Source organism: Ruditapes philippinarum, unplaced genomic scaffold (assembly GCF_026571515.1).
Source record: "Ruditapes philippinarum isolate M1 unplaced genomic scaffold, ASM2657151v2 ctg3913_1_1_1_1, whole genome shotgun sequence".
Classification (NCBI taxonomy): Eukaryota; Metazoa; Mollusca; class Bivalvia; order Venerida; family Veneridae; genus Ruditapes; species Ruditapes philippinarum.
In genome coordinates, this window is record NW_026859290.1 from 72,631 (window position 1) to 95,201 (window position 22,571).

The 22,571-nt window shown below is 31.4% G+C and overlaps 1 protein-coding gene across 1 annotated transcript; it reads left to right on the forward strand.

The window, feature by feature from the left end:
• The first annotated feature begins 2,102 nt into the window (after positions 1-2,102).
• On the forward strand, positions 2,103-21,973 carry LOC132755960 (ras-related C3 botulinum toxin substrate 2-like). Its single transcript, XM_060746901.1, has 7 exons — positions 2,103-2,262; positions 13,362-13,475; positions 14,305-14,491; positions 17,579-17,693; positions 18,254-18,371; positions 19,575-19,735; positions 20,145-21,973. Exons 3-7 carry the CDS (start codon positions 14,376-14,378, stop codon positions 20,220-20,222), a joined length of 588 nt encoding a protein of 195 aa, XP_060602884.1. The 5' UTR covers positions 2,103-2,262; positions 13,362-13,475; positions 14,305-14,375; the 3' UTR covers positions 20,223-21,973.
• The last annotated feature ends 598 nt before the right edge of the window (positions 21,974-22,571 follow it).

Below are 22,571 nucleotides of genomic sequence, written 5' to 3' on the forward strand. Positions count from 1 at the left end.
TTTTCCAGATTTTATTCTCACAATAGCAACTTTCGAGTGCATGGCAGCTGTAAAACGTTACATCGTACTTCATCTCAGTTTTGTTATATTTTTCTTGTCATTCGGGATCGTTATTTCCAGTATTTGAAGTAGTTTGGTATTGAATACTGCTTAAGCATGTGCTAGGAAGTGTAAAGGTGTATGTCGCGATATGAACAGTCTCAATAAAACTTAGTCTGCAGTTGCCATCTATTTGCTTTGTTAACATTGCTCTCGGGGGATCTCCTCTTTCACAGATTCATATCTGTAATGCAATAGATACTGTAATATGGGTCGAATATTTTGCAATATATCGAAAAACATGTAATGCCATATCGTTGCCCCCTCATAATGAATCACTTATCAGACATGCAACGTTTTTTGAACATTCAGGAAAACTAATCTTAATGATATAGTAAGGTTAAATGTCAGATTTAGTAACATTGTACACATGTACAATACATCATGTACAATACATCTTTGGATCTGGAAACTGTATATGCAGCGATTGAATAAAAAACAACCAAAAACAAAACAAAAACAGGAGGGCCCAGAGGGCTCTGAATCGCTCTCCTGAAAAATATGTTAAACGGTCAAAGTGGAGCCCCTTTTAACCCTAGAAGAAATAGTGAACATTAAAACATCACGAAAAACAGCGGATACACAGTACATATAAGAAAAATCAATGACCCCCGGAGCGGGGCCAATTTTGACCCTAGGGGTTTTTATTTCAACAAACATGATAGATATACACTAGAACATGTTTCATTCCAAATATCTGAGATATTACTCTTTTGAACTTGCACTAGTAGAGTTTTTAAGTTTCTACTACATACATGTATATATAAGGAAAATCAATGACCCCCTGGGGCGGGGCCAAATTTGACCCCAGGGCTTTTATTTGAACAAACTTGGTAGAAGATGTTTCATGTCAAATATCTAAGCTCTACCTACTTTTGGATTGTCACAAGAATATTTGTTTTAGTTTTTACTATATACATAGAAGGAAAATCAAAGTAGACATCCACCAGAAGATTTTTCAGCTCAAGCTCTTTCGGTTTTTTACAAGAATTTTTTTTGTAAAAATATCTTTTGGTTGCCGTGGCAACCAGGGTTTTTTATGGAATTTAATTCTTTGAACAAGTTTGGTAGAGCTTCATGCAAGGAACATCCCTGCAAAGTTTCAACAAATTTGGCAGCTAGAGTGGTTTAGGAGGAGAAGTTGTTTAAAGAAATTGTTGACGGACAGACGGACGACGGACAATTGGCCATCGCAAAAGCTCACCTTGAGGACAGTGTTCTCAGGTGAGCTAAAAAGAAAAAGCAAACAAAAAGTGATGATTATGTTTTCTTCGAGTGTTCGTATTTTCTTGTAAACAAGAATTAAAAAATTTCATCAAAATGTTTTGCTAACTGGTATAATTTAAGTTTATTCTTTTCCATAAAAAATAGAAAAGAAAATAAGTCCCTAATTTTTATAGACTATTCTTCTATTATTTTCCCCGAATTAAATAAAAAATGTCTTTTAATTAAATTAGGCAGACACAACCAGAATTATTAGAGTAATGTCTATACGAATTAGGTATTTTATGATAAAATATTATGCTATTTCAAATATTAGAATAAGAAATCAAAAATAAAATCCAATGGCCCAGAAAAGGACAAAAATCGTAAACACTATTGAAAGAATAAAAGTAGACACCAAAATTCTAGCGGAATAAGTACATTGAGATATAGAATAGCTAACAGAGCCTATGGAAACATGCTAAATGAACAATTTCACCGAAGAAAATCTTTCCAACATCACAAACAGAAAAGCCAGTTGTCCCAATATAGATCACTAATATCGATGTATTGAATAGCACCAATCGAAAAGAATCCTTGGGACCCTGATTACAAGATAATTTGATTTTATGGGTTTCAGCTACTCTATATTTTCATTTAGACTAATTATCTTAATTGGTCATTATTATTTCTGATACCATAAAATCTTGTAGCACTTGAATACCTTTTAGTATTCCAAAACCTATTTTTTTCGTGAGACGACCCCTATGAGATGCGAACTTAGTAACTTCCGGTTTCATTTTAATTTTCATTGGATGATAAAAATAGTAACATCAATTAGCGCAGTAAAATGGAAGCTGTTCGATGATTGACAGAAGTCAACGCGTATTTTCGTTCTTAATTATAGGCTATTTAACATGTGATTTTCACTAGAGGATTCTTTTATTATTCTTTCTAAAGGTGAGTTAAGTGAGTGACTGAATTGCCATATGGAAATAACATTTCCTACTCAAAGCAATTATTCCGGTTACAGAGTCTGCGACTGAGTCGGGAAGATGGCTGCAGAGAATTTGAAAGACACTCCTGATCAAAGTGACTCACGTTTGTTATCATTTAGGTTTCCATAGCATTATACACGTTTAAAAACGGTTATTATCTGAACAATTTATCTATATATTCAATGATTCATCGCATTGTTGCGAAAGCCACAATTTGAGTCAAAATTACAGCGTGATGAACACCGACAAAGGTACTTACTGGATGCTTTGTGTCATTGTTACAAATTAGGGGGAGTGTGCATGTCAAAAGTGATTGATTATTTTTGTCTGACAGCTGTTTCGGATGTTTTTTCTTTGTTTCTTTCCGTGGTTGTTGTTTTTAATCTTGTGTATGTCATAGAATAATGTTTCTGTTATTGTAAAGATAAAGTGGCAAAATTGATTTCAGGTAGTTTAAAAAGGGAATAAGATTTAAAATAATTAAACTTACAGCATGCACTCTTTTTGGAACCAACTTTACCTTAGACTAATAGTAGATCTATATGCTCTGAAAACAAAATGCTCCAGAATCAGTTTCAGCATTTAAATTATTTATATTCATTTACAACATTCCAATATATCGCTGACTTTTATTAATCTATACTTGCATGTATGCACTTTTCTAAAATGCGTACTATTTTCTAGTTTCTACTATTTTCTAAACCATTTCCTAAATGTCTACTACCTTCTAGTTATTGTAACAGTTTCAATCTTTTAATTGAGTCTTACAGCTGGCCTATAAAGGGATATCATGGGTTTGGTCCTAAGCTAAGTAATATGCCAAAAATTGATTTAAAAACGTCATTGCAGTGGGCTAGTATAAATTGAGCATTTGGCTCTGGCATTGAAGGTCAGTTCAGTGGTTACAGTAAAGATCATTATCATGTAATCGGAAGCATATATGTTAATGTGCTATGGTTCAATATTTCACTGAAGTAGCTACATGTACAATGTAGCATGTAAAAAGTTTGCCATGAAGTTCACTGTTCTGTTGAGAAAGATGCTACACATCAAATCCACACACTTTTATCATTTTTCAATGTGTTTTTTCAGGTAGCGACAATTAATCATAAAATGATAAATGATATATTGATAAATAAATGCTATATAGATGAATATTCAGTCAATACTCCTGAAAATTGAATTGTTATCAATGTTGGGTCTCTGATTTGTATATAATACAGTTAATTTTTGTTTTGTCTTATTAAGATTTGTTAAACACAAAGTGTATTTTAAAGATTTACACAAAGTGTATTCTATTAACTAAGGACATATTAATTACGTTGCAATGTTCAGTCGCAGACATAAAGGAAGTACTGCAAGTTAAGTGCATATCTTTTATGTTATAGACTTCATCAATGATCAAGAATTGTACAAGCAAAAAAGTTTCATTGCACTGCAGATAATAATAATAATCATTGCACTGCAGATAATAATAATAATAATCAAAATCTCCCTATGGTCAATGTTCACCAATTTGTTTCAAAAAATAGTTAGTGCAGAGCTCTAGCCTTTTTCAGAATTATTTTTTGTCCCAGAAGTATAAGTTACCAATATATAACATAAAGGTGTAAAGCTACATAATTATATGTATACACAGATTTGGTTAAATATTCGTCCTGAACATCAGGATATTACTATAGCACATTAGGTTAAGACTAGATGCATCCGCATTCTACCATATATTCAAATAATAACTCTAAATAACTCTTACATTATTGAAAACTAGCTTTCACTGTCAGAATTCTTTTTGTTACATTTTACATGCATTTACCCTGTTCCCAAACATTTATTTTCAGCTTTACTTCAATTCTAAACTATTGTTAAAGGAAGTAATGGTAGAATCAATGCACTATCAGTATTTTTATTTTCATTTAAATTGTTTATTTACTATTCGTTATTCCATATCTTACGTGTCTGAAACAATTAGAATGATATTGAAATGCAGCATTGATTGACTTCATATCGCCACACTTCATTTATAATTTTATATGTTGCTGTGTGGCTATATAAGTTTTTCAAGATTTTTTTTCATTGCAAAAACAAAAATCAATTTATAGTTACTTTTATTATATATTCTAGTGGTCATTTAATATGTTGGGAATTTGTTACCTTAGGCTAATTTAGGCAACAGATTAACTCCTTATAAATTAAATAGTCTACTGTATTGATTACAAATGCAAAAAAATAAAGACTGGTAATCAAATAATTTTTTTTGTGATGGCCTTTTTATTTACATCCACTGCTACAGATGTTGAAGATATAAAAAATTAATCGACAGGTATTTACATCGTCTGAGTCTACTGGCATGTGTTAAACATGTATGTACTAAATCAATCGTACACATTGAACATGAGTAGACTTACTATAAAAAATGTAGCAACATGTTTTTGTACATACATCTGTACGATTTTTGTAATTTCCATTTAATTAGATGGCGATACTTGTTTTGATACACCTGTAGGAGGAATATAAGCCTTGTTGACTTTGTATGTTCGTCTTTTTGAGTAAAATATACTTAAGCATACATCAAAAGGATACCTAACAGAGGAATACTAATATAAAGAAAATTGCTTTCGCAAGGTTAGGCAGTAATTTAGATTTTTCTTTAGAATCTGAGATGGGAGTTTATTTGATAAAGATTGATCAAAACGAATGCAATCCATTTGAGCCATGTTGCAGGATTGCTCACACCATTCAAGGAAGTTAGAGACCAACAAATTAAGCGTTACGTGCTGCAAAAATTTGCAAAAGAAAAGTGTTCTGGTTCAGTGAAATTTTTAATCTACATTAAATTCATGAACTGATTTATAGTAATTGGACCAAAAACTATTTTATACTTTCTGGCAATTATGTGTCTTAAGTTTTGTTTACATGTACATTGAACATCATGTTGCTTGTACAGATATATTTTGAATATTAGAATTATTGGTTATGTATGCTCCTAAGTAAGACTTAAGAATGCATTTTGTTTGAAGTTCCACTCACAGAGATAAATTTTGGATTTTCACCAAATCTCTATTTATTGATAATGATTTTAAACAGAATCAATTACAAGTGAATGAAGTATTTGGCTTGAAGGACATGTTCCATTCCTTTTCATTAATATTTAGGTTGAGTTTTATTGTTTATTTTCTTTCTAATAAATTTTAAGGTACAGGCTAGCTAGACGTGAAAAAACTTTTCAAAATGATGATGATAAAAATTAACTTCCCCCAAACCTTGCCTAACAGCTGTACCTTGTAAGATCAAAATTGAGCAAAAAGACTCCACATAATACTTACGTAATAAAGGTATACTCAATAATTGTGCCATAGCTATTTACATTTCAATATATTTGTAAAAAAATTTAATCAAGGACAGGTCAGATTGGAAACCAGTGAGTTCAGTTAACTTAGTGTTTGTCAGTCATTAGTTTAATCGTATAATGTAATTATTTAATCCTAAAGATGTATGTTAAACTATAAAAACAGATATTTTCGCATGGAATTAAAATTTGCTTATTTTGCTTCTCGAAGATTTAAGCAAATATAAATGTTTGCTTAAGTATCTTACAAATTAAAGGCTTTTTTGACATGACGGGACTAGAAATATTTTTTTTAGTTATATTTTATTAATATTTCTGTTTAAAGTGCTCGACATGTTTATCTATGTGAAAAATTAAAATGTTATGTTTTAGGCTTATAAACCTCAGTGGAGTTCCTTTAAGTCCAAAAAGTTGATTTCGCGAAATTTTGGCCCTATGAAAATATCTTATTGTACAGTACTTACTACTACATGACCTAAACTTGGAACTAAACTTGAAAACTACAAAGTTTTTTTTTGCCGCACAATTTTTTTTTTTTCTTCCTATGGAATATGATCAAGCTCTACAAGTGGTCCTTGGCCTGTCAGAACTGGATTAGGAAAACTAGAGTAAATTCGGGAATTAATTGAAATTTGTTGCAAAACTTGTAGGAAAATTCCCAATAAGACTGCCTGATTGTGTTGTTTGTAGTGTTCTAAGTGTTTGAACGAGTCATTGCAAAAATCAGTTATCACAATATTTACATAGTAAGCACATACAATCTTTTTGCATTATACTCACCGCATGAGAATTATTGTAAAAAATAGACCTACAGAAAATTTTCTTAGAAGATTTCTGAAATTAGAGACACTTTGATAAAGATCTGTCTAAACTTGATTCAACTCTAATTTTCATGCTGAGTTTGCATTCTCACTGGAATTACACTTCTCAAGGCTTTTAGGCCAGACAGTTTTGCTCAATTTTGTGCTGAACTTTATCACAGAATAACTTGGTTTGTTTAAGGCTGTTATATTGTGTTTTCATTACTCATTGTGTTAAAGTCACGAAAGGCAGCACTTCAGTCTTCAGTTAATTTCTGTGAGATTGAATAAAAGTTTTAAGGTCAAAGCAAATGGATACATGTAAATTGAAATTTTAGGCCATGGTGCATGAAAGAAATAAAATTTTATTTCACAGTATTAAACAGAAATGTTGCAAGGGATAGATCAGGCCACGTATAACATTTAAGACATGTACATTGTATTCTAATTTCTTTATCCTTTTGCGATAAATTTTTACTTGCAGTATGGGCCTCTTTTGAATTTTGATTGGAATAAAATTTGCTGTCAAATGCACTATTTTCATTAAACCTATCTGTAATAAAGATAAGCCCTTGCTTCAAGTTATCTTTTTATCTTACAGTTCAAAACCAGTCTCAAAATTGCAATGTTCAGCCCTTTTCATTGGTTAAATTCAAATAGTCTTTTCAGTTTTTTGAAACAGCCAATGACAACTTGTAATTTGATATGGGCACATAATTTCTTGAAAAATGTATATATTTACCAAATTTAAACAGATAGGGTTGATAATTGAAATGTAAACATACATGTACTACTTAAGACAAGATATCACAGTACATGTTAGTTTGAGTGTACATGTAACTCTTTTGTGTGCCTTCATTATAATTATTTCAAGAATAGCATTTGACTTTGTCTCTCCCTATGTTATATACTTGTTTTCATTCATTGGTTTCCAGAGTGATCGGAATAATACAATAAGAAGAAAAAGAATACATTGTATATAATCCCTTTTCCATTACTGTAATTCAGATACTTTGAGAGATAGGGTAATTTAGAATATTGAGAAGAAAAAAATAAGGAAAAAAAATAACAATGCATTTTTGTTCCTTGCTCCCATGCTGGTTAAGAGGCTATATGGCAAAATATAATGAGTAATCTTAGTTGGGAAGCAGTCCGCAGATCACCAAATAATTAGGATAATTAGTTATGTATCCCTTAGAGACCATGAATTTACATACAAAGTCATGATTGGATGATCTCATAGAGATTTTCCTCTATGTTTACCAACAAACAGATGGTTTGACATTTTGTGTGCCTAAGATTTGAGCCATTATACTGATTGCAATGTTTTTTTTTTTTTTTTTTTTTCAATTGTCTGTGCATCTGTCTGTGTTTCTCTGAATCCACATTGCACTGCCTGAGCCGTAAAGTCTTATAGATATTTTGCTTAAATTAATTTGCTGTTTGATTTGGTTACATGTATTTAGTATAATTAGTAAATTTTTCTGAGGAATGAAATGCAGATAAATTTGTACATTTGTATTGAATGGATAACCTGTAATGCCTCTGAAGGCATGTATGTAAAATCTATTAGTGGGACAGATTCAGTCATTAAATACTGTTACGTTAATACTTGTTAGTTATATATAGTTACAATGAAGGCCATTTTGCTAAATAAAGTTTGTATGTTGATACACTTGAAAGAAATTTTTGAGACAACGGAATCCATAAATAAAATCAGATCGAATGAAGTCTGTACTAAAGAAATTTATGTTTTATAGACTTTATGAAATTGACAATGCATAGGGGAAATTATTGCTTTGATGAAAATCATGAACATTTGTCAACAGTTACATGTTTCAAAATTCAAGTCCCTTTGCAACATGGTGCCTCCAAAAATATTTCTTTAAACAACATACTAGATTCCCGGAAAATCTTAAATAGAATTACATTGTATATTATACTATAATATGGTATATACTATCTATTAAGATTTGTAAACATGTAGCTGCTGTATTATACAAAGATTCAGGCTGTCAATTGAAGAAGCTTACTGTACTGGATGTTTTTGACACTTTGAACAAAATGTTAGAAGTGCTTATATCTCCCAAGATAAAACTTGAACAGTGTCATTTAATTTCTTTAGGAACATTTACTTCCTGGGCAAAGGAATAATGCTTCTATAAATGGCAACATATTGTAGTTAACTTCCAGCTACATTGTAATGTTAGTATAGGCTTGTATCAGCTTCACATGCTGAGTTAGGCAGAAGTTTTCTTAGGAGAATGTTGAAACACATATTGCCATGACTCCAGTTAACACCATGCCCCTTACCCTCTTGACTTCAGTCTTTGGCTAGGAGTATGATAGAAATAATGCAAAAAATTAGTGCTATGAAAGGAAAATATAAAAAAATGATATGAAATTCTTTGCATTAGAATTTTCAGCCTTCACCTTAATAAAGCTTATGAGGTTACTACATGTACATTGTTTATTAGAAAAAAGACATGTTGCAAAAAAGCCCAATAAAAGCCACACACACAGTGAAAGGAGTAACATAATAATTATATTACAACTTATTACAAAATGTGCAATGGCAAAAAAATGATATCAGGTAATGTTCTTCAGGCCTAGTTTTTGAAAACCCACACCCCCATAAACAGATCCTGGAAAAGATTCCTGTAAAGATTTATCTATGAGATAGCCTGATTCAGATATCTACTGGAATTACACATGAATCTTTTTTTTGAGGAATTTTGTGGAGAAAATACAGATTTTTAGTGATTTTATACTAGCGATAAATGTTTCATTGAGAGAATTGCAGGGGTGTTGTTGTTTTTTCTGCAGCTCATGAATATTGGAATTATTGAAGATGCAATAAGATTTGAAGTAGGTTCAAGGGGGGAAAAATGCATTGATGAAATTTGAAAAATGATACCATTATAGATATACATTTTGTATATATGTGCAGATGCCTGATATATTTTACAAGGTATATAACAATATTATGTAATTTATTGACTTTGTATTGATTTTACAGGGTTGATGTTTGAAATATTTACGGTGATGCATCCATTATAAGCTTGCAATGTTTAACTTAATTCAAATAATTATTATAGACAATATATACAGCTACAAAAAGACTATTCACCTAAATGACATTACTGCATGCTTTATAAATTAACTTTAAATCGGCATCCCTCAAGATTCATGTATAAAGTTATATGAAAGTTGAGAAAGTCTGTTTCAAATGTCCAAGTATTTGTCAAGTGTTGCACAACAAAATTATTTATAGCTGGCATATATGGCACTAAGTGACTTACAACCTACAAATGACCTATAGAATTTTAACAGTAATAATAACAATTGTCAGAAAATGCAGAAATAGCTGTTACTCTGTTAGTAAGGAATGTAATTATGGTGATATAATGGTAAAGTTAGATAAAGTTTATGCTATAAATCATCCTGTGTGTCATTTGGAATGTAGTAAGATATTATTTATTTCTTAAAATGTAAATACAGTTTTTCATCTGAAGGTTGCTTTAAGTGAAGAAAGTTGAGAATTGAACAATATTGTACACAGTAAGTGAAATATATCTGCTCTGTGCTGGAACCCAAAATGATAACCTTTGCAACCAGTAACTGTATTAAAGTATTTTAGAGCCAAGCCAGTCTGCATGTATGTGCAATTTGACATGAAAACCATCATAAAATATTCTCAGTTGGCAGTAAGGAGTTCAGTTGCACGCAGTGAGCAGCTTAGTGGTTAATGTACATCCCAACCAACTTGGTACATGGGTTCAAGCTCTACATGCTTATGTTAGCTTATATGAAACCAACTACTGGTTAAATTATGTGGCTCAAATATTAGCATCAAGCTGATCTTCATAATGTAGCATGAATAAATAAAGTTTAAACAAAGTCTGAAAATGACTTATTATATTAAGTTAGCATGAGTAACAGTTAACTAAGGATGCAAGTCTGGTGTTATAGTGATTGATATAGGAAGTTCTCGGTTTATAAAGACTGATAACTTTAGTAAGTGTTGTTAATCATGATACACCTTAGAGTGATAGAGGTAATACAGTGTTTGGATTATTTTCAATTCTTTTACATCATGGTTGAGTCATGACTTTACAAACTGATTACATGTTGATCAACATGTACACAGGTAAGGTCATATGAAATAGTATATGTGTGTGTGTGTGTGCATGCTGCTACTTCAATCTCATTTGATGTAATGAAATGCATCATCATATAGGTGTTTAAAAAAAAACTTCATTATGGAAATTTAACTGTTCATAATATTCTAGGATGTACACTATGTAGACTTGTTTGTTTGTTTGTTAAATGAGTGTGGAATATATGTCAATGAAAGTGAGTCATACTTTATTAATATATTATGAAAAATGTAGTCGGGTGAAAAATTAGAAATATTCACACTAAATGCGTCACACTGCTAGTTGGATATATGCTCCCTCTTTGGTGCCAAAACAAAATTACTAAATTGACCCAGCAGTGCTTAGACAGACTAAGAGTTTGGTAAAAGCTCCCCTCCCCCTTCAACCCCCAGTTTCCCTCAGCACTGCTATCGGTGACTTCACATCTTGTGCAGTTTGAACTGTTGTGCTAAATTTCTTGAGCATCTGTACAAATATATTTATAATGGTCAGGTATGCATCAAGTTTGGGGACATCAGCTTCATTAAGATTATAAGTTTGAAGTTTATTAACAAAGCCTGTACCCTGAGTTGTATAATGATGATAAAGTCTGCCAGAATTGTTTTATTCTTAACTGTTTAATTTTGGTGTTTTAATCAGATTCATTCTAGACATCCATGGAATAAATAATGAACAGGCCTATTATACATGATCATTAGGGAATAGGTTAATTGTTTGTTACCATCACAGAGTAGGGATAATTAGTGAGTAATTCTTTGGTATATTCTTCTAGTCTTAATATACAGCCATGTAAAAACCAAACAAGTTGTTGTACCGAAAATTGGAAAGGAAGAACAATGTGCCTGCAGGGTTATTTAATTGGTGTTAATTGTTAGAGAAGTGATGTTTATGTTCAAAGTTTAAAGCACCCTGTCATGTAAGAGGAAAATTTACAAGCCAGGAACTGGTGTTGGAAGTACACTGGTACTCAATTTGCCATTAATGTCAGGTTGGGACATACACAGTCTGTGCTAATAACCTAGGAAGGTCAAAGTTACTGTTGGGTTTTGAATTGTTATGCTTCCAAGTTCTCACATATATTGTAAAGACAGGTCTTTAAATTATTTTCTTGTTAAGAAAACAGTTTGTGCAAATGTATTTGACAGAATTCCACCTGGATATTTGTGGTGGGCCAATGTGTTTGTATCAGTTAACTTATTAATAAGGCCAGTGCCTCTTTGAGCTTGACATAATATTTGTATAGTATTAAAAGGTGCTGGTAATATTTGTATCAGGTTGAGATGAATTTGAAATAATAATGTATATAATATAGAATTGAAATAAGATGGTAATATTTATATAGCATTAAATGGAGCTAATAATATTTGTATAGAGTTGAGATGATTATAAATTTGATATACATGTAAATAATACAATTGTAATAAGCTGGTAAGATTTGTGAAGTGTTAAAATGAGCTACCTGGTAAATAAAAGTATTCAAAGCATTGAAGTTGATAGGTTGAAATGACAAGTGGTTAAATGAAAATTAAATTCATTTTAGAAGTTTGAATCTCATGCATTATTTTCTTGATGTAACAACAATTTTAAACAGTCATGTTTTCTTTATATGTTTGTTGTATAAGCATTAATTTTTTAATGTGATAAAACTTCACCTAGTTTGTAATAATTTCACAAAAAGCACATTTAACAGGTCACAAATTTTACTTTTTCTGGGGATACTTCGCTATAAAATGAGTAGTGTGAGATTACCGTGACCCTTAAAATGTAACCAATCATTTTAATTTTTTCTGCTTATAAAAAAAACTCATGATATCTCATTACATGTCTTTAAATTATGCATGAGCTGTAGGTATCTACATTTTTACATACATGTACAGTTTTATATTTTCCTGTGAAGATTCCTGTATATGTATATTGTGATCATGCATTGAATATACGAAACATTCCTGCTGTGATTATGCAAATATTTTTGGGATAACCAACATGATTTTTTTTAACACAGTATAAAGATAATGGATGAGCTGAAATAAGATGGATTAAGATAGTGGGTGATAAAGCCAGCATTAGTCAGCTCTCTAAGTTGGTCTAACCACACCCTGACTTCTAATGCTGATACTAGATTACATTATATCAAACTGTGCTCACTGGTTTTTAAATACATGTACATGACATTCCAAAGTTATCCTGGAAAAAAATCTTATCAAGATATCTTTAAGGGGTGTAATTATGTCATTTATGAGGCATATATTTAATGTTAGTTATAAATGTTGAGAATTCATATAGCAGTATATGAAGAAGATTTTAAAGACAGTTGCTAAAGCCTTTATCAATTGTAGCATGACCTTGCCCTTTCCTCATAGGCTTCTGCAGGACTTCGGCTTTTGGAGTATTATAGTTATACCCCTGGTAAATGCCTGCCCTTTGTGGACAAGGTCCCTGTTAAAAATACTAATACTGTTTAGCAACTGAAGAAATGAAAAAGTAGCATGCTTTTATACAATGTCCTCTTTATATACAAGTTGATGCTATATATAGATATTGAAATTCAATCTATAAATAACCACAAAAACTATGATATAAAACTGGATCTGTTTCACTAACAAGTAGTTGTTCTGTTTACCTGTTAAAAAACAAACAATATATGGACTGTTTATATTTTATAACATTATATGAACCTCGTTTATAAGATAATGTATCAAAACATTTAATTTCTGAGATTTGTTTTTAAGATATTTTCATTTTTTTCTCCTTGCAGAAAACCCAGCCGAGAAGATTTTGACTGGAAACATTGTAATTGGAATTTGTAGATAAGAGCAAAGAGGGAGGGACATCAAAAAAAATTACCTCAATTCGTTCATGACCAACTCATGTAAGTAAAACTATTTTAGTATACGAGTTTGTGATCCTGCAATTAGAAAAGACTGTATTGTAAAGAATGTAAGGCCAAACAAAATAAGTATTAATTTTGTTTTCCCATAATTTTCTCTAGGGTTGAAAGAAAAAGAATTAACAGAAAATTGCTAGTGATTTAATTAAAGAGCAATTCAGTGCTTTTTTTGGTTCTTTTAACATGTTAATGAAAGATCTGTTTTCGGGTTTTATAGTCTTAAAATGGAAATAAGAAGGAAATGCGTTCCTCAAATTAACTTTGACTGAGATGGTTGCATGCTTTAGCATTTAGGGCTGTTTCTAGGAAGTTGTGAAAGTGGATCTCCATAATTGACTTCAGTAATGTTAAGGTCTCTTTTGAGTAGTTTTTGATTCCGATAATTAATGAAAATTATGCAATTTGCGGAAAGAAAATTAAATACCAAATTGGAATGTTTCCTGGAATTGTCTTTGATGTGTTTAGATTAATTAGTAGGACAGCAGTTGATAAAAGAAGATGAAGACTTTTGAAAAAAGACATAGTTTCAAGACAACAATTTGAATTTTAGTTTTACCAAGAAATGCAGCTTTTTGCCATGATTAAGAAAAAATAATGCCATTTGTTTATGGTTTAAATTTCAAAGACTTGTTTTTTAAATATTTGTGGTTTGAAAAATCAGTAAATATTGAAAATTTGCAGGAGGTTTTCTTCTGCCAGTACAGAAAATAGTTAATTTACTGTATAAAACTTTAACAGTGTTGATGAAGACCCAATGAACGATTTTGTTAAAAAGATAAATGTAAAATATTGTTTTATATTTATATTGCAGTTTGTGAGGGAGGTTGACTGTTGAAAATCAGCAAGCTGGAGCAGACACGCTTTTACGGAATCGAAAATAACATGGCCCAGGGTCGGCCAATTAAATGTGTTGTGGTGGGAGATGGTACCGTTGGTAAAACCTGTATGTTGATATCATACACGACAGACAGTTTTCCTGGAGAATATGTCCCAACAGTGTAAGTGTACATTGTATATCAGAGAAAGTAGAAGCATGTTAAATAATTGTTTTTCACTTATCTTGACCAAATTTTATTAGATGAAATTGTGGCTTTATAGATAGTAAGAAGCAATGCTATAACTTGTGTATGATTTTTGTTAGTTGAACAAAGTAAATATGTAGGGTAGGGCATTTTCACCAGAACACCAGGTGCCAAAAAAAGACTCTTCCCAATCCAAAATATTTTGAATTTCAATAAAAAAAATCCCAACAGCACCATAAAAATTAAACTGTTATGCCTTCAAAGAAAATTGGACTGTTTTGATTTGTTTCTTAAAAGAAGTGACAAGTTATATGATCATACACATTATAAAAAAAAATTAAGTCATCTAGAAGGTAGATTTTCAACTTTTTAAAATTTCTCAAATTCCCCTAAATGCTGAAAAATATGTCCCAATTTATGTCAGGGGCCTTTTCCCAAAATAGCTAGGATTGAAGTCCTGGTTTCATTAACTTGAGTAAAAATGTAATACTATCACACATTTGGGATACTTGGGTATAAGTGCATATCATGTAACATGGTATAAACCAGACATTAATGTTGGACCTCACAAATACATTGTATTTATTATACCCCCACAAACGAAGTTTAGGGGGGGTATATAGGAGTCAGCTTGTCGGTCGGTCGGTCGGTCGGTCGGTCCGTCCGTCGGTCGGTCCACCTTCATGGTTTCCGGACGATAACTTGAGCTAGGAGTGAGATATTCCAATCAAACTTGGTGTACAGCAAGGTTGTATGAATACCTGGGTTGGTATTGCATATGGACCCCCTGGGGTCAAAGACTAGGTCACCGTTACTAAAAATAGAAAAATGGTTTCCGGACGATAACTTGAGCTAGGAATGAGATATTCCAATCAAACTTGGTGTACAGCAAGGTTGTATGAATACCTGGGTTGGTATTGCATATGGACCCCCTGGGGTCAAAGACTAGGTCACCGTTACTAAAAATAGAAAAATGGTTTCCGGACGATAACTTGAGCTAGGAATGAGATATTCCAATCAAACTTGGTGTACAGCAAGCTTGTATGAATACCTGGGTTGGTATTGCATATGGACCCCCTGGGGTCAAAGACTAGGTCACCGTTACTAAAAATAGAAAAATGGTTTCCGGACGATAACTTGAGCTAGGAATGAGATATTCCAATCAAACTTGGTGTACAGCAAGCTTGTATGAATACCTGGGTTGGTATCGCATATGGACTCCCTGGGGTCAAAGACTAGGTCACCGTTACTAAAAATAGAAAAATGGTTTCCGGACGATAACTTGAGCTAGGAATGAGATATTCCAATCAAACTTGGTGTACAGCAAGCTTGTATGAATACCTGGGTTGGTATTGCATATGGACCCCCTGGGGTCAAAGACTAGGTCACCATTACTAAAAATAGAAAAATGGTTTCCGGACGATAACGAGCTAGGAATGAGATATTCCAATCAAACTTGGTGTACAGCAAGCTTGTATGAATACCTGGGTTGGTATTGCATATGGACCCCCTGGGGTCAAAGACTAGGTCACCGTTACTAAAAATAGAAAAATGGTTTCCGGACGATAACTTGAGCTAGGAATGAGATATTCCAATCAAACTTGGTGTACAGCAAGCTTGTATGAATACCTGGGTTGGTATTGCATATGGACCCCATGGGGTCAAAGACTAGGCCACCGTTACTAAAAATAGAAAAATGGTTTCCGGACGATAACTTGAGCTAGGAATGAGATATTCCAATCAAACTTGGTGTACAGCAAGCTTGTATGAATACCTGGGTTGGTATCGCATATGGACCCCCTGGGGTCAACGACTAGGTCACCATTACTAAAAATAGAAAAATGGTTTCCGGACGATAATTGAGCTAGGAATGAGATAAAACAAGCTTTCTTGAAGACCTGGTTGATGTTGCAATTCTTTGTACTCATTTTAATCTTCATAAATTATAGTTCAACTTCAAACTATTGTTCACACCACTTATTTTTCAAACGTAATGGTTGCTTGTGGGGGTATTAATCACCTTCAGTGATAGCTCTAGAGCAGTTTTGTTTCCACTTATGTTTTAGCAGAGCATATTTCATAAACATTGGCTCTGACTATGACCTTTTTAGAAATGTGTTAAAATTTGACATTAAATATTTTAATTTTTGTTTTGATGGAGTTTGGTGCAATTGTTACATAAAAAAAACAACAAAACATTTTTAATGATTGTGGAGCCTTATTATATTAATTAGCATGTTAGAATGGAGATATCAATTATACTATAATGCATTGCTTATTGTTCAATGCTTTTATAATTTATCCCTCAGGCCTGCAAACCTTTATGATTTTCTAATTCCATACTGAATTTGAACCATGCATATAATCAACAACATAACACTCAAAATTGAAAATTAATGTCTATTTTCTAATTGAATATAGAAATTACATGATAGGAATATGCACTTTACATGTTTTAATTGATTAATTATTGATTTATTTATTATACTTCAACATCACACTCATAATTAATGTATATTCTAATACAATATAGATGTTATATGATAGGAATATATACTTCACATGTTTTGATTGCTTATTTGATTGATTTATTTTATAAATTATTTATTTATTACTGATTTATTATTTGATTTATTTATTATATGACTGATTTATTATTTGATTTATTTGTTATATGATTGATTAATTAAACTGACTGATTTATTATATGTTTGATTTATTTATTATATGACTTATTTTTTATTTGATTGATTTACTATGTGATTGATTTATCGAACCTACATATTTATTATATGATTGAATTATTGTATGATTGATTTATTTTATGACTGATTAAGCAAACTGACTGATTTATTATATGATTGATTTAGTATATGATGATTGATTTATTATATGATTGATTTATTATATGATTGATTTATTATATGATTGATTTTTTTTGATCGATTTATTATTGACTGATTTTTATTTAATCTATTATATGATTGATTTATTATCTATTATATGATTGATTTATTATAACTGATTTATTATTTGATTGATTTATAAATATGTTTATTCCAGATTTGATAACTATACAGCTAACATGATGGTAGATGGGATAGCTGTTAGTCTAGGATTGTGGGATACCGCAGGACAAGAAGATTACGATAGATTACGACCTCTGTCTTACCCACAAGTAAATGCTCTTTCTATTTGAGATTAGACATGCTCTTAGAAATGATCATTAACAGGATGTTATGATAAAAATTTTTTGCTGTTTTATATAATAGGTATTCATAGAAATGAGAAGTTAACAGGATGTTGTACTGAGTTTGTGCACATTTCATTTTGTTTCAAATGTTGCAAAAAAGTTACACAAAAAGTTTTTAGGCAAAATACTTCTTGATTAATTGACTATTTCAAAAAAAGGGCTGTTAGATGTGAAGCATGTCAAAAATACCATGAAAACCTGCCCAAGCGCCATCTAGTGGCTTAAAGAGTCAAGTTGCAGGTTTAAGGCACCTGCATGTCACAGTGGTTAAGTGGTTTAACTTCATAACACTTGCCAGATTTATATCTGAGCAGCAGCTAAAATGTTATTTCAAACATTTGAATGTTTTATTATGGCCGCTTTTCCAACAAGTCAAAATGTCAAAGGTTCTATTCTGTCTATTAAGTTTATTTCAGTTATAAATTACAATTTTAAGTCTTTCTTTATTGTAATTTATGCAAGTTTAATGTTTTTTTCCATTTCAGACGGATGTTTTCCTGATATGTTTTAGTGTAGTTAGTCCGTCTTCCCATGAAAATGTAGTCACAAAATGGAATCCTGAGATTAAACATCATTGTCCTGATGCTCCAGTCATTGTAGTAGGTAAGTCTGTCTGCAATCCGAGCTCCACTGTAGTCTTGGGTCGCCTGTGGCCTGATGGTTAAGGTAGTTGACTTCAAAACACTTGCCCTTTACCGCTGTGGGTTTGAATTTGGCAAGGGACTATGAGAGAAAGCTATCCAGCTAGCTTATGATTAGTCAAGTGCACCTCCGTGCCTGATAATAATAATGCACAGAGGAACACCTGACCTCTTTCTCCACCAGTAAAGCTTGAAAATTGGCGTATGACCATTACAGTGTTGGTGCCACGTATAACCCAACCACTGTGGTCCAAAAGCCTAAGACATAAAATTTGAAAATCTTACATAGATCAACTGGGGCTCTTTAAATGGAAAAATATGAAAAAAGGTAATAAAGAAATATATAAAGAATTAAATTGAAAATCAGTATTTAGTATGATTCTTATTCTGATTTGAGTTAAAAGCTTTAATGCTTTTTGTTTTTAGGCCATTGTGCACAATAAAAATGAATATTCTGGAAAAATGAAATTAGGAAGTGATATGAAATTTTGCACAAAAGTTGTTATGGTAAAAAGACTTATGTCATATGACATGGTATAAAAATCTTGAAAAAATATGATATTTCGAGTCCAGTCATGTCAAAAATCCTCAGTGAAGTTCATTCAATCTGCAGACTCAGTGTAATGGATTTGGCCATGAACAGTATATTCAAAGTTTAAGTGGTCTGGCTCTTTAACAGTGAAAAGGCTTATCTCTTTCAGTTTTCAGCATTTTTAGAGGTGATGGGTTAAAAAAGCAGACTCCCCTCTATACTTTGAAGGACATTGTATATTGAATGTTTACACAATGCTATAATTTAGTTAATATTTAAATCCAAATTGGTTTTGAAAATTAGATGATTCTAAAAATCAATATGCTGTCATTTAAGGTAATAATTGTATATTTTGCTAAGCTTCTTAATATAGGAAAAACCTTATATATTTTTTTTATACTGAAATATAGTACTTCTGCAAAGTGTTGATATATGGAAACAATTATCCTTTCCTGAAGTTTAAAGAACTTAGTCTTGCAAAGTATATCAGTTTATTTTCAAGAAAATTATACAGAATAATTTTAATATTCTGGAGAGAAATAGAGTTTTTAAGTTCTGTTTATTAAGGATATCAAAAATATATTTGCTAATTTTTTGATTTGTCTAAAACATCATTGTTATCATTTGTTTTAGGAACCAAAATAGATTTACGTGAAAATAAAGAAGCCATTGGACAATTAGCTCAACAAGGATTGTCACCAATCAAGCGAGAACAGGGTATTAAATTAGCCAATAAAATTCGAGCTGTCAAATATATGGAATGTTCAGCTTTAACTCAGCGAGGACTTAAACAGGTATAAATTTTGTTAAAAAGTGCCAACAAAACTTTTAACAAATAAAACAATGGATATATTCCTCTAAATCCTGGGATTTAGTTCTGTTTTGGGTCCTTACCACGTTTCCTGATATGATCTGAAGTTATAAAGAAATTTAATCTTAAACTTGGATATCTTGCTCCCGATTGGTTGCAAAACATGAAAAGAATGTAACCGTTACTGACCAATGGAAGTCCTTGAATTCAAGACAAAGCTCAGTAAATCATTTTAAAACCTTGAAGCCTGTATTGGTTTGTTCCAGGAAACATACTCGAAAGTGATTAATGTAAATTGTAAAGTAAGTAATGTAAGTTGTTTCACAATTGAACTGAAATGAATAATTAAGATATATAAAATTTGTGTAATATATTTTATTGATAATTTTCAGGTATTTGAGGAAGCTGTTAGAGCAGTTATACATCCACAGCCTGTGAGGCCTAAAAACAAATCCTGTAGACTGTTATGAATAACTACAATCAATTATTGTGTATAGTGTGTAACTTATTACTCATGCTGAATGGCTAAATTTCTATGTATCTGTAATCGATTACTGATCCTCAAACACAGCAAGCTGCTGCCAGCTAAATGAACTTCTTATCCTCATAGACTGGGCTGGAGAGATACACTGCAGTATCATCAAGTGTATAAGATTGGAATTTGCAAAATGCATCTGTAATTTGTAATGGAACATATCTGTAAAGAGTGGTATTTTTAGGCGAATCTGTAAATTTGCTTCGGAACAAATCTGTAAAGATTGGAATATTTAGGTGAACCTGTAATTTGCTTCAGAACAAATCTGTAAAAAGTGGTATTTTCAAATGAATCTGTAATTGGATTTAGAACAGATCTTAAAAAAGTGGTATTTTCAGACAAGTCTGTAATTTTATCTATATATAGTGGCATTTTCAAATGAATCAGTAATTGGATTTTGTAAAGAGTTACTTTCAAAAGAATCTGTAATTTGATTGAAACAGATATCTTAAGTGTGGCATTTTCAAATAAATCTGTAATAAGTGTAATTAAATTGAAAACTGATCCAAATTGACAAGAATTTTTAATACACCATTAATATAAAATGGAACAAGGTTTCATATACATTGGAATCTTAGAATGAACATAGACTGAACCATCTAACTTGTGTTCTTTAATTGAATCTGTAATGCCAATTAGTGTCGCTTAATTGAATTAATCAATTACTGATCTTCTACATTATTAATATAATGACTTACTGTAATCAGATATTGCAGTTAGGATCAAGTCTCCCACTGAATCTGTAATCAGGTCCAAGTCTTAAAAGTTTGTGTGTCTAAGACTGCATCAGTAATGAGTATACATGAATGATTCTTACAGATTTATCATATGGCCATTTTTGCTGCTTATCATATCAGTTGAGGATTAAGAGTTGCTGGTTCTTTCACAGATGTCTAAATGTGTGCTTTATTTTATAAAAAAAACAAAACAGTAATACATTGAGATGGGAATGCATGTCATAAATTACGTTCGGAAATGGATCTTCGTGCATTCAGTGTTTTTTTTATAAATAGGTCAACTTGGCTAATGCATCGTGTATGTGATATTCATATTTCATTGAACCTTCTTCTCAAAGTTCAACACCTAGAAGAAATATCATGCTTTGTCGTTTCTTGAGGATTCAACAGTCTATGTTTCTAAGTTATATGTGTGGGCCAACAAGTGAAATTTGGATTTAGCAGTAGAAATGTTGAAAGTTTAGCTTCAGAAGTGAAAACTACATTTTCAAGGAATCGGTCAGAATCCATCAGTCAGGAATGATACAAAAAGGTCGGTAAACCATCAAAAGCTATTTCAGAATTAAAAGGGACTTACTTTAATCTAGCAGTTGAGAGGGAATGTAACATCAGCAGCTGAGAAGTGGAAAGATTTTTGTTGATGAAGGATACTTTTTGCTACTGTTTGATGATGATGATGATGATGATGATGGTGGAATGAGTGCCTACACAAAATGATGTACATGTATATAGACAGAATTTTTTAAGTGAATTGATAAGGCCTGTGGTCTGAGTGGGCAAAAAATATATACATGTGTATTAAACTTTTTTTATTCTGATTATTACGCTATGTGGCAATTTTATTTTTTGTGAATCATATTTTTTTTGGAGAATTTTATAACTTTCTGGTAAAGATGTTTTTTACATAATGTATGACATAAACTGAAGCATAATGTTTTTTTTTTTTTTTTTTTTTTTTTTTTTTTTTTTTTTTTTGTATTTACAAAAGCTAGTCTTTGCTTTACTAAGATGTATACTTGAAAGAATTTAGTATTTCATTATTTTTTAAAAAGTTTTTTTAAGGTATATTTTAAATTACAGACAGAATTTCATGGATCCCCTTTTTATTTATTAAATCTTACTAATTTTTGTTTGAATGGTTTTGCAGTAAGATGGATTATCAGGTGATTACAGAAATAATATTTGTTAAATTTTGTAAAAGGATTTAAAATTACAGACTAAATTTACATTAGATTTAAACTTACGTTTATTTTTTTTCTAAATCAGTAAATGAAGTTTTGCAGTAATCAAACAAACAATATTGTAACATTGTGTGCATGTTAATTTTCAATAAATTTTATATGTCAGGATTAAACAAATTGGGTTTGATTGCATGAAGTGTTGAGTAATAGCTTCAAACAGTACGAAAAAACAGGTCTACCCCTACTTTGGCATTAAGTTAAAAAATTTGAAAGTCAGGGCAGGGCTCTACAAATTTTTTTGGAATAGAGTTGTCCAGGACAACTGACCTAGCAAAATAGAGTTGTCCCAAAATTGACTACAAGTGT

Excerpts from the sequence above, each read along its gene's own strand:
- LOC132755960 (XM_060746901.1), top strand. The coding sequence starts at position 14,376 with ATGGCCCAGGGTCGGCCAATTAAATGTGTTGTGGTGGGAGATGGTACC. Across the intron at positions 17,694-18,253 it reads GACCTCTGTCTTACCCACAA|ACGGATGTTTTCCTGATATG; the intron begins GTAAATGCTCTT and ends TTTCCATTTCAG. Across the intron at positions 19,736-20,144 it reads CTCAGCGAGGACTTAAACAG|GTATTTGAGGAAGCTGTTAG; the intron begins GTATAAATTTTG and ends GATAATTTTCAG.